Consider the following 13476-nt stretch of genomic DNA (forward strand, 5'->3'; position numbering starts at 1 on the left):
TTCTAAAGGAGAGCTAATGTTTTTAAAATATGGATTTCAAAAGAGATATCTTTTTCCTAATATATAGACTTGATAAAATTTATACCAGCGTGAAATCCAGGCAATAATACATAAATGAGAAGAAATGCTGTTTTAGGTCACATCACTGGTCTGCTCAGCGTTGTTTTCTATAACTGACAAAGACTAAAAAGAAAGTGTATGTAACAGAATGGCAATCCTCAGTTACATTTTTTAAAAAGGTTGGGAATCACTCCCAATATTTAGTTCCTTATCAGAATCTTTTTCATCTACATTGATTCATTTATTTGTTAATTCAGCATATATCTATTGAATACCCATTACGTGGGAACTGTGACAAGCCTTTAGTAGGTAACTTCTTAACCTGTTTGTATTTTTTGTCTGTACCCCCTCATGGGGATGAGCTTCATGTCCTGCTGGAGTTTTGCTTTGACAGGTCTTCTTGGCTGCAACTTCTCTTTCTGCTCTTTTGGTTGAATTTCCTGACCTGTAGAGGTCAGAATTGATCTGACATTTTCCCTTTCTGAAGTAAATAAGCAGAACTCTTACAATGGTGGCTTGTAAAATAAGTGGCTGCTGGACAATGATATTGTCTCCTAATGATTTAGATATTCCTTCCCCTCCCCCTTTTCTGTAACATCATGTGAAATTGTTGAAAAAAAAAAATTTTTTTTTTGCATGAGGAAATGGTGCTGACCTCGGCCAAGTTTCTGAGCTTGGATGCCTGAGAAAATGGTGGTACGATGGCTAATTAGTGGGCAGCTAGAAGAAAGAATGACCTGCTTAATCTCTAAAGCATTAAGTTGTCAATGTCATGACGAAATCTAGTTGAAGACTGTTTAGCAAGTAGTAGTAAATGGCACAGACTGAGGACATCAGATGAAAATTTGCAAGTTGACCCACATGAAGGTCATAGTCAAAGAGCAGAGGCGTGTCACGGTGAGGTCTTTCCTCGCACCCAGCACAGCCTGGCGAGGAGCTGGCTTCATCACACTGCTGAGTGGGAGGATGGGGAAGTGGGAGGAGAGAGGGCTGGGGGCAGAGCTCACAGTGAGAGCCACCCAGGACCCATAACTTCATGGATAGGGAGAGCAAGGGGGGAGAGAGTATTCCAGTAACTGAAAAATATATTGTAACCATCATAAAGCTAAATGTGTGCTTGCATACTAAATCACTTCAGTTGTGTCTGACTCTCTGCGACCCTATGGACTGTAGCCCGCCAGGCTCCTGTGTCCATGGGATTCTCCAGGCAAGAATACTGGAGTGGGTTGCCGTGCTCGCCTCCAGGAGATCTTTCTGTCACTGGGAGCGAACCCATGTCTCTTAGTCTCCTGCATTGGCAGGCGGGTTCTTTAGCGCTAGCGCCACCTGGGAAGCCCATAAAGCTAAATAAAGTCCAGGAATTTAGATCTGGGAGACTACCCTTCTGCTCTTCTTCAGGACTTTGGAGTGGAATCTCTTCCATGTACCATGCACATAGGAGCTCATTAACCCTCACAGTACAGCTGGAAAAGGTGATGGTTAAACAGAGACCAAGTGTAGTTGAATAACTGACTCAGATCACAGGGAAAGTTCATGTCAGAACCAAGATCAGGACTCAGGTCTTTACATTCACAATGACTGAACTTTGGGATTAGGTGCTTATTGCTGCTGCTGCTGCTGCTAAGTCACTTCAGTTGTGTCCGACTCTGTGCAACCCCGTAGATGGCAGCCCACCAGGCTCCCCCGTCCCTGGAATTCTCCAGGCAAGAATACTGGAGTGGGCTGCCATTTCCTTCTCCAGTGCATGAAAGGGAAAAGTGAAAGTGAAGTCGCTCAGTCGTGTCCGACTCTTAGTGACCCCATGGACTGTAGCCTACCAGGCTCCTCTGCCCATGGGATTTTCCAGGCAAGAGTACTGGAGTGGGGTGCCATTGCCTTCTCCGTAGGTGCTTATTACTCTTCTGAAATTTTGAATGTCTGATTTTTTTTAAAATTAAAAATGTGTTTCCAATTTTCAAATCCATACACAGGAGGCATATATGTACCTCTTTCTTGCTCACTTGTTTGGAAGTTCTTTCGAATCTGTGCTGTGAATACTGGGTCATCTAATGATGACTGGCTATGTCTTCCTTGTGTCTGGCCTGGAACTAAGCCCCAGGGAGATAGTATTGAGCAAAAAGACACAACACTCTCTCTTAACTCTGTCCTACTCAAGGAGACAAATTTATACAAACGATACCACAAAGCAGTGTATGATTGCAAAGTGTGATTAAAATGAGAGAAAAGGATGGAATGATATGCAAGAAAATAAAAGGAGAATTTAGATATGTGTGTCAGGAAAAGGTCTCTTTGAGGAAGTGACCTTTAAGGACTCAAAGTTATGTTTTGAGATGAGTTTCCATCTCATCCACAAGGAAAGACCCAACATTGTATTGCCATGCTCTGACTTAGAATAACACAGGAATAGCAGAGTCTGTCCCTTTTCTCACAATGCTTTCTCACGAAGCATTCTATAGATTCATCTGTCCATTTATCCAGTCATCCAGCCATCCATCCAACACATGTTTAACAAGCACCTACTGAGTGCCAGGAATTCCTTCAAGCAGCTGGCATAGATTGGTGACGAGCCTTCAGACCTCATGGAAATTTTGTTCTAGTGCCTGTGCCTGTGTGGGGCGGGGAGGGGTGAAGAATGGGGATAGATAGACGATCAATCTCTAAACAAATATATAATTTCAGGTGGTGGTAAGTGCCATGAGGACAATGAAATGTGGCAGGGCACGTGTTGATATAAAATGCTCTGAGACTGAGACTTTAATGAGGTAAAGCAGCCAGCCATATGAGGTGGGGGCAGGGGAGAAAGAGCCTCCATAGCAGAGGAAGCAGTCACAAAGGCCCTCGGGAAAGAGCTTGGCATAAAGAAAGGGGACCGAGAGAAGGCTGGGGTGGTCTGTGATGAGATTGGAGAGGCAGGCAGGGCCCAATGGTGCAGGCCATGGGTGGAGTTTGGATTTGATTCCTTACCATTTGAGGGGCAGAGGAAGGGAGTGATAGCATTTGATTTCTATTTTTAAAAGATCATTCTGGCTGTGGTGTCTGCAGAGCAGTGGGTGGGACAAGAACAGAAGCAGGAGGCTGTGGGAAGGCTGAAGTCCTGAGTGATGCGGGCGACTGGGACAGGAGGCAGCAGGGGACATTGTATGTTGTCACTGATGGCTGCATTCATCCAGTAGCCATTTATCGAGCCCATATTATGTCCTGAGCACTAGGAGAAGGGGACAACAGAAGATGAGGTGGTTGGATGGCATCACCGACTCCGTGGACGTGAGTTTGATTAAACTCTGGGAGTTCGTGATGGACAGGGAGGCCTGGTGTACTGCAGTCCATGGGGTCGCAAAGAGTCGGACACGACTGAGCGACTGAACTGAACTGAACTGTTTTAGTGCTTGTGGGGAAGGGGAGGCAGAGATTCCAGAGAAAACCATAAATGTCTGAAGCCTCCATTCTGGAGGAGGAAAAAGACAAACTAATAATACACAGTTGATATTAATCAGGGATAAACTTGAAGAAACATATATCAGGTTATGCGAGGAGAAAGTAAGAGAGGGTGCAGTACCCCCTGCGTGGCCAGGGTGGGCCTCTGGTAGGAGATTATATTCAGCAGAGGGGCATGACCCGCTGGGCACACAGTGAGGTTCCGCGAAACCCGTCTCATGGATGTGTGAGTGACTGGCCGTGAACTGCTCGGAGAGAATGTTCTACATCGGGCATTCCAAAGTCAGAAACTCAGTTTTTAAGGGAAGGATCAATTTGCTCCTTTCCTTTAATTAATTGGTTCCCTGGAGAATGTACGTATTTTCAAGATCCTTAACCGCTTGACTAATTGTGAGTAGGGGTGAGTGTGAGTGAAGTGGACGCTGGGTGCTGGCTTACAATTTAAGGAACAGCTTACTGTTCAGTCTAAGGAAAGGCATCCCTGAACTCGTGATGCAAATCAAAGGGGACCCAGAGTTGGATTTTTAGGAATTCTTTTCTCCACAAGCTTTCTAGGAATGGCTGTATTGCATAATGAAGGGAAGTGTGGGTTTGGGTGGGGGCCTGATAGAGCTTCAAAAAGAGAGAGAGAAAGCTGCTATACTCTCCATAGAGGACCTGCTGTGCAGGAGTGATGGGTCAGCAAGGCCCCACCCTTGTGGTAGGAAGTGTGGGTAATAGGGTTTGGGGTAAAGGTGAGGAGGTTCGGTTGGGGGTCCAGCAACCCTTTCAAAACAGCCAGGGAATGCCCTGTGCAAAGCAGGTAAAGACCAGAAATCACCCCTCATACAGACTAGGGGTCACAGAAACAAGTACTTTGAGATTCTAGCCTGGGAAACAAAAGGAAGAGATAAGTGAATCCTCTGAAGTCCTATTAAGTTTGAAAAATTAACCCACCAGTGGGAGGCTGTCCTCCAGCTGTGAGGTTTCAGCACACAGAGTCCAAGCACCCTCTAGTGGAAGAGATGTAAAATCAGGGACGTGCTTGAAAGTTGGAGCCAAAGACTACCCTATGTTGTCCTCAGTTGTCCTTGTTCCCAGGTGGCTAACATATCTTGTGATCAGCAATTTACAGATTCAAATATGGTAATTGCTCAGGTTTTGGTGAGAAAACATGATTATCCGTGTATCACAAAGTCACGGTGAAAGGATGAATCTGAAGCTTCCAGAACTCCATTTTGCCTTTCGGGAACTTGAGTCCAGTTTGGATAAAAAGGTTTCTCACACTTCCCATCAGCAAATACACAGAGAAACACCAGCCTGAGTCTAAGTGTGGCCCCTGCTCACAAGGTCTCCTGGATGCTTCGCTGAAATACACACACTGTGAGTGCTGCTGTGTGTGGCAAATCCCTTGCAAAATCACTTTACGAGGGATTTTGTGATGCATTATGGCTTTTGTGTCTTTGGCACATGTTCATGCGGTCTGAAAGTGAGTTTACCGTGGTAATGATAGAAACCTGAGTTGACTGGATCTTGTTGGAAAGAGCCTAGGGAACTATCTAAAACAATCCCAATTTGAGTAGAGTAAGGGGGTGATCGAAGGGCTCTTTCTAGTTTTTTGTTGGTTTGAGCCAGAGGTTTGCTATTTCTATCAGGTATTTTGATATGTGTGTGAGGAAAAAAACAGGACAGTGCTTGAATGATCACATAGGGTCTAGTGTTTGCATGGCATGCCCTGTAAAATGAGGCTGCTGCTTGATTTCTTCCACTTGGGATAGTCATAATCTATTACTTCCAAGCGACTTTCTAAGGGAACCAAACCATATGATAGCTGTTTCTAGTCCCTTGGGAACTAGGAAGGTTCAATGTAGTAGAAAAATCAAGACTGAGTAACTTTGAGAAAGTTAATTCCTTTATCTGAAAAATAGTAGTAGAAAAATCAAACCTGGGTAGCTTTGAGAAAGTTAATTCCTTTATCTGAAAAAATGCCTATCTGTGCATTTGGTAAATATTTGTGTTTATGAATCTTTAGCACACAAGAGGTACTCAGTAATGTTATCAACTAACATAGCAGTATGAGATGACAATCTTATTCCCTATGCCCCATAAATAGCAATGACTATCTAATTTATGAGTCATATGTAGAAATTTCAAAAAAGAAAGGAAGATCCCTCTTCTATTCCTCTGCCATCCCGTCTCTCTATATAATTTGTCTATGTATTATCTATAATTTATGTAATTAACTGTGTAAATAGATAACTATATAATTTATACTATATAATTTATTTATATTTGTATTAATTTATTATACATTTTTATTTTTTAGATGAATCTTGTTTTCTTTTTTTATTGTATATTGGAATATAGTTGATTTACAGTGTTGTGTTTCAGATGTACAGCAAAGTGATTCAGTTATATATATATATATATATATATTTTTTTTTTTTTTTTCAGATTCTTTTCCCACTTAGATTATCACAGAATATTGAGTAGAGTTCCTGTGCTATACAACGGCAACCCACTCCGGTACTCTTGCCTGGAAAATCCCATGGACAGAGGAGCCAGGTAGGCTGCAGTCCATGGGGTCGCTAAGAGTCAGACCCAACTGAGCGACTTCACTTTCACTTTTCACTTTCATGCATTGGAGAAGGAAATGGCAACCCACTCCAGTGTTCTTGCCTGGAGAATCCCAGGGACGGGGGAGCCTGGTGGGCTGCCGTCTATGGGGTCGCACAGAGTTGGACACAACTGAAGCGACTTAGCAGCAGCAGCAGCAGCAGCTATACAACGTGTTTTCTTTTCAAAATAGAGAACATTTAAATTCTTTCCAATTCTGTAATTTTGTAATTCTTTCCAATTTTGTAATTCTTTTCTAATTACAAAACAATTCTTTTTTTCTAAGTTTAATTTGTGTTTTGTTAGTCACTCAGTCATGTCTGACTCTTTGCAACTCCATGGGCTGTAACCCTCCAGGCTCCCCTGTCCATAGAATTTTCCAGACAAGAATACTGGAGTGGGTTGCCATTCCCTTCTCCAGGGGATCTTCCCCACCCAGGGATCGAACCCAGGTCTCCTTCACTGCAGGCGGATTCTTTACCACCTGAGCCACCAGGGAAGCTCTTAAGTTTAATTTGTTTCTTGTCAGGTACCTGGCAATTAGTCATTAATCAGTATTTGAATGCGTGAGTGTCAGTTACCAAAGCCATGCCTCATAGAGTTATTGGAATCAACTAGTCTTTCTTGATGCTCCAAAATCAGTCTTTTGAGTATCCCTATCAGAAACGCAGTAAATCAGAACTTCTTGTATATTCAACAAGAGAGTTGATGCTTAAAATCATGTGAATCCTCAGTCTCCCCAGGATGGAGCGTCTGCTTCTCCCTTTTTTTACCCCTTTTGTGAATAAGACTTTTCTCAGAGAGCTATAAAAAACAAAAAAGAAACCTCTCATGATGAGATCCAAAGTTTTGCTTTCTTTGTTTCATTTTAGTCCTGATAAGTTGAACAGCATCTCTGAACATTCTAGTAGGCTTGCTAGAAGGGTTACTCATCTCATTCAAGGCTTTTAAAGTTTTAGAATCTTGATGTGAATAGCAGCTGCTGCTGCTGCTAAGTCGCTTCAGTTGTGTCTGACCCCATAGACGGCAGCCCACCAAGCTCCCCCGTCCCTGGGATTCTCCAGGCAAGAACACTGGAGTGGGTTGCCATTTCCTTCTCCAATGCATGAAAGTGAAAAGTGAAAGTGAAGTCACTCAGTCATGTCTGACTCTTCGCGACCCCATGGACTGCAGCCTACCAGGCTCCTCCGTCCATGGGATTTTCCAGGCAAGAGTACTGAGATGAATAGACTAATTTGAAAATAGACTAGAATGTGAGACCAGGCTGATGGTTCCTTCTCATGTGATGGTTTTGGAATCTCCGCTGTAATCACATTAGCCATTTCTCCTGCCTGGCAGTTTATGGCTTTGCAAGAAATAATCACTGAAGAAAAGGAAAGAAAAAAAACCCAGCTCTGGTTGCAGTTAATGCAATAATTAAGTGGAAACTGTATGTTTAAATTGCAGTTGGAATAAGAAATTAAATTATGCAAAAAAGTGTTATAGATTTGGACAAGTTTTCATACTGTTAATAAATCTATGCATAATTCATTTTCTTGTAGGCTATGACAAAATAGCATAAATAACTTCATTTGTAAGGCTGTGAAATTTTCTATTCTTAATTGGGTGATAGCTAAAGCTATTTAAACACTTCTGGATGACTGAATATCTAAATGTTTAAAATGAGCAGTTATAATAGGTTTCTAGGCAGATTTGTTTATTTAACATTACTTACATTTATTTTCAGATACTAGCATAGTACAGATGTTGCATAAAATTGCACCCAATATGGTGTAAGTTTGATATGATTTTTAAGAAAAAGATATTAACTCTCTGCTCTTGGAGGAAGCCCTCTGAGTCTTTGAATAAAACTACATGCCAGACACTGTTTTGTTTAGTCGGTAAGTCATGTTCAGCTCTTTTGTGACCCCACAGACTGTAGTCTGCCAGGCTTCTCTGTCCCTGGAATTTCCCAAACAAGAATTCTGGAGTGCGCTGCCATTTCTTTCTCCAGGGGATCTTCCCTACCCAAGCATCGAACTCACGTCTCCTGCATTGCGGGCAGATTCTTTACCACTGAGCCACAAGGGAAGCCCGCCAGGCACTGCACCAGTTATTTTATAAATGTTACTGTTTCACTTCATTCATTTCATGTAAGAGACCTAACAGCAGGCACATTAACCCCATTCAATTGATAAGGGGTCCATGGGGCCGCAAAGAGTTGGACATGACTGAGCGACTGAACTGAACTGAATTGAATCGATAAGGAAATAGATTCCAAGAAGGTAGGAACTAGTTACCTCAAGGTCCCATTGTTGGTTGGTGGCAGTTCAGTGACTCTGAGTCAGGATCTCTAAAACTTGCCTTATTTCTACTACTTGCAGCCTCACACCTCACACACTCAGGTAATTGTAGCACCTGAGTGTCCTAAGGCCAAGGCTGTCTTGTTAGGAGGGAATTTCTTGTGCTGAGACTCAGCATAGCTGTTCCTTGGGTACAGTGGCCACCACTGTAGTGACTCTTATGCGGCTCCCCAGAAACTGTACATACGCCAGCCACAGCCCCCACTGAGCTCAACCTCACCTTTGCTGCTGGGAAGCCCCCTTTGCAGATGCAAGTTCTTCATTTCAAGATGCACATGGGATTCAGAGGCAACCACCATAAATGTGGTCAGTGGGGCTGTCTCGCAGGAATGTATGTGGTCTTGAGCTGCTTGTGTCTACGTTGCTCTGGATTTGCGATTCATAGTGATCATGGAAGTCACCAACAGATGAGTTTTCTATAAGCACAGCGTGAGTCTGCTTGTATGATGATACCTGTACGCTCACAGTGACAAGTAGTTAAGAAGGTATTTCTAGATTAGCTGGTCAAACTGGGTTTTGTCGTCATTCCTCATCCAATAGCTATCTGCTGATTCCTCTGAAAGGTGCAGGAGGAAGAGGATGGTTGAGACAGCGAACTGGCTCTGGTCCTTGCTGGCTATATGACCTTGGCCAGGCTTAACCTCTAAGTCTCATTTGCTTGTCTGTACAATGGGGTGATAACAGTACCTGTCTCTCAGGTTATGAGGACTGAGTGAGACCGTTTCATAGCAACACCTGGTACATATTAAGTACTCAGCAGTTGTCAAGTGCTATTATTTGTTTAAAAATGTTTTTTGATGTGAACTATTTTTTAAAGTCTTTTACATTTGTTACAATATTGCTCCTGTTTTATGTTTTTTTTTTCTTTGACTGCAAGGCATGTGAGAAATTAGCTCCCTGATCAGGGATTGCATCTGCACACCCTTCATTGGAAGGAGAAGTTGTAACCCCTGGACTGCCAGGGAAGTCCCTCAAATGCTATTATTTTTATTCTCCTTCCCCTGGTAGACCCCTCCTCTGCCACCCAGAAGAGTTTAATGTAGGTAATGTACAGAAGCAGAATTAGCACAGAATGCCTGTCTCTGGCCCCTGCCCCTTTTTACCCCATTAGTGACTTATACTTATCACTCAAGGAGTTCATCAGCCAATAGTAAGAGTTAATCTTTTGCCATGTAGGGAAATGATCGCCAGTCTAAGTCAACAGTTGGATCCAGCGACAACTCATCTCCTCAGCCCCCAAAAAGGAAAGGGAAAAAAGATGCGAATTCAGAAAAACTCACAAAAGGGAAACAAAATGCCAAGTTAAAGAGCTCACCACAAACAATCCCAAACAGTGGTAAGTTTGTTACTATTATTATATTGTTATTACTGATGATCATTATCTTAAGGCTGTGATACAATTTTAGTTTGTGAGTAGATCTGTTTGTTTTCCTGGACTCGCAGAATATTGTCATATGTGAGAGTTTTCAAAGAAGGCTTTCTGTGTATGAGAGATGCTGGTGTTTTTCACGCTTAATTTCTAGCTGTAATTAGCAATTGTGCTATGAGGATACGTTTCAAGGGAAGTATTTCTTGAGTGTTTTCGTTGAGAAGGGTAAATTTTACCATCCTGTGTTCCAGCTAAAAGTGCTCGAGTAACATTTTTACCACCTCTTTGTGATCTCTCTTACTCGTGTGTCTACAACTCTTGTTCACATTTATTACTAACTGCTTTTAGTCACAGATCACTTTTTCAAAAAGATGTTTCACTGATATCCAAGAGAACACACACATACAACTTTACCAATAAATAGTATGTACCAAATTATTTTGTACCTTGCATTACCAGGTGAGAGATGGTATAAAATAATTTAAAGCATTTTGCATTACTACAAATTTTAGGATAAAAGTGCGATAAACTAGGGCTTCTCTGGTGGCTCAGCTGGTAAAGAATCCGCCTGCAAAGTGTGAGACCTGGGTTCGATTCCTGGGTTGGGAAGATCCCCTGGAGAAGGGTACGGCTACCCACTCCAGTATTCTGGCCTGGAGAATTCCCTGGTCCGTGTAATCCACGGGGTCGACTAAGGAGGCATGCTGTCAGAATTGTGACCTTTTCACGTTAGTTTTTTGTGAAGACAGGCTCTTTTTGGTTTCACGCCAAGCGTGGTCTCAGTGGGGTGAGCACATGAGTGTGGAGTGATGCTGTGGGCAGCTGGGCTGGCTGGGACACGGCTGGAGGAGTGACTGCTTCTCCCTCCCCCTGGGATCCACTCACCTCCGCAGGAAGACGTGCTGGGCTGCTCTGAAAAGGGGTGAATGGGACTGAGTTTCAGATTCATGGCCAGAGCTGTGTCTTCCTCCTAGGAGCTCCAGCTCACTTCAAAGTCCATGCAAAGCATCACATTAGAATTACAGCTCATGTGGGGTTCACAGCTAAGGAGACAGCACAAACTTGCATGAAGGCTTAGAAGATGCTGCTTAGATGGTTACAGGGTCAGAAGAGAGACATGCGAGACTAAGTTAAAAGAGCAGGTGAAATGACGGAGTCAATTCCATAGAGAAGAAAGTGGAAGGGGCTTACGGCATCAAAGATTTAAATGATGATTAGCTGGAAACCCAGAGTCCTAGATTCTTGTCCCAGTTCTGCTCTTGACTTTGGGCAAGTCACTTAACTTTCTTTGGCCCCATTAGCTTTCTGCAACATGTGGGTTCATATTAAGATTTATCTTCATAGTTTTGCTTTTATCTTTAAGTTTGTTCAGTTGTTTCCAGTGACCAGGAAATGGGGAAGCCAGGGTAAAATGCAGTCAATGGATGTTTAGTGAATGCTTGTTGTATGGAAAAAATGAAAGTGTTAATCTCTCAGTCGTGTCCGACTCTTTGCGACCCCGTGGACTGTATGGCCCGCCAGGCTCCTCTGTCCATGGAATTCTCCAGGCAAGAATACTGGAGTGGGGTTGCCATTCCCTTCTCCAGGGAATCTCCCCAACCCAGGGATTGAACCCAGGTCTCCTTCATTGCAGGCAGATTCTTTACCATTGTTGTATGGCAGGCACCAAAGGAAAAAGCTAGCCTGAAAAAGCATGCCATACATGTGAACATTAAGAATAATAGAGGATTTATTTTAATCAGTATATACCAGATTGCAAAACCATCGAGGCAATGGGCTATGTCTTACTAGTTTATTTTTTTCAGTCCCCAATAACTAGCGCAGGTCTGAGAGATGAGACACTTAATAGATATTGGTGAATGAATGATGGAAGTTACAAAATAGATGGCTCTGTAATATTTTAAAACACATTAAGAAACAAGACTCATGTTAAACTTTTCATGAATCATTTTTGATTAAAGGCTTTTATGAAATGTTACTTGCTTATTTTCTGTATGGCTCTTATTAGCTTATTAAAATCTTAGCTCCTGCTCTCAATTTATTTTTTGAAAATCTTTAGAATTAGCAGTTTTTCCTCAAGAGAAAGGGGACCATCATCTCTTCAGGTTATTTCACTCATGGAAACATGGAAACACAAGAGGCTGAATCAGCATTTTCATGTTTTACAGGAAAGTAACCATTATTAAGAAGTCGAATTGTCAGTGTTTTTGGCTTTGTAGAAATTCATAGTTTGCTCTTTTTTTTAAAGATTTTTTCCCATATTTTCAAGGATCTCTTTAAAAGATTTGTTGTTGATGTGGGCCATTTTTAAAGTGTTTATTGAATTTGTTATGATATTGCTTCTGTTTTGAGTTTTTTAGTGTTTTGGCTGTGAGGCTTGTAGGATCTTAGCTCTCCGACCAGGGATCAAACCTGTACCTGCTGCTTTGGAAAGCAAAGTCTTAATTAACCACTGGGCCACTGGGGAAGTCCCCACAAATAGTTGTCAACAATAGTTTCATCTGTGGGGGTGAAAATAACCAAAACATGTTGAACATGGAAACAAGTCACATTTTTAAAGTGCTAAGAAAATGTAGAAGCCCTCAGCTATTCTTCCCCAGTCTTTAGAGATTCTGCACTGGTTTTATTTGCCCACGTTAAGTGTACATTTTGCAATGTGGTTTTATAATGTGCAGATAGTAGGTGTTTCACTGCTATATCTCGGTGTATATATAACAATGGCTGCTGTCTTTTAAATGAAGGTTTGGGGAATTTTTGTTCCCAGTAAGAGGCTTTTGGGCTTCCCCGGTAGTGCTAGTGGTAAATAACCTGCCTGCCAGTGCAGGAGATGTAAGAGACACGGGTTCAATCCCTGGGTCAGGAAGATCACCTGTCAGAGTGCATGGCAACCCACTCCAGTATTCTTGCCTGGAGAATCCCATGGACAGAGGAGCCTGGCAGGCTACAGTCCATAGGGTCACAGAGTCAGACACAACTGAAGCAACTTAGCACGTACACGTGCACAAGAGGCCTATACCGTGGATTTAGAAGCATATATAAGAGTTTAGCGGAGAAGGCAATGGCACCCGACTCCAGTACTCTTGCCTGGAAAATCCCATGGACAGAGGAGCCTGGTAGGCTACAGTCCATGGGGTCGCTAAGAGTCGGACGACTGAGCGACTTCACTTTCACTTTTCCCTTTCATGTACTGGAGAAAGAAAAGGCAACCCACTCCAGTATTCTTGCCTGGAGAATCCCAGGGATGGCAGAGCCTGGTGGGCTGCCGTCTACGGGGTCTCACAGAGTCGGACACGACTGAAGCGACTTAGCAGCAGCAGCAGCAGCATAAGAGTTTAGATGAAGTATCTTATATCTTTTCATCTTGATAGAAAGAACATATGACCTGGAAAATGAATCTTGGCTTCCAAAACAATTTTCCCAGGGAAAATGAAAAAAAGCTTTTTTACCGTTTACGAGATTAAATTATCACTTGATAAGTTTAAGGATATTAGCTTAAATCCCTACTTTAGAAAATTGAGCTATTTCTCCTTATCAGATCTCCCTCCAGATGTCTTTGGCTTTAGGAGATTTTCTAGGTTATATTAGCAAAAATATTGGTCTTTCTTTCTCTTTTTCCTCCTTCAGTCTCCGAATTCACTTATTATTGCAGTTTCTTTTTGCTTTAATAGCATCTGT

At 42.5% G+C, this 13476-nt stretch overlaps 1 protein-coding gene across 4 annotated transcripts in view; it reads left to right on the plus strand.

Moving 5' to 3' along the window:
- Window positions 1–13476, plus strand: part of DCDC2 (doublecortin domain containing 2) — a 136920-nt gene that overhangs the window by 52453 nt on the left and 70991 nt on the right. For all 4 annotated transcript variants that reach the window (XM_081522199.1, XM_081522201.1, XM_081522198.1 and 1 more), the window contains one exon: window positions 9609–9768. In XM_081522199.1, coding sequence (XP_081378325.1) covers window positions 9609–9768 — 160 coding nt within the window. The remainder of the gene's footprint in view (window positions 1–9608; window positions 9769–13476) is intronic.

The sequence above is a fragment of the Giraffa tippelskirchi genome, chromosome 8, assembly GCF_054371585.1.
Source record: "Giraffa tippelskirchi isolate mGirTip1 chromosome 8, T2T-mGirTip1v1.2.pri, whole genome shotgun sequence".
In the NCBI taxonomy this organism is placed as follows: domain Eukaryota; kingdom Metazoa; phylum Chordata; class Mammalia; order Artiodactyla; family Giraffidae; genus Giraffa; species Giraffa tippelskirchi.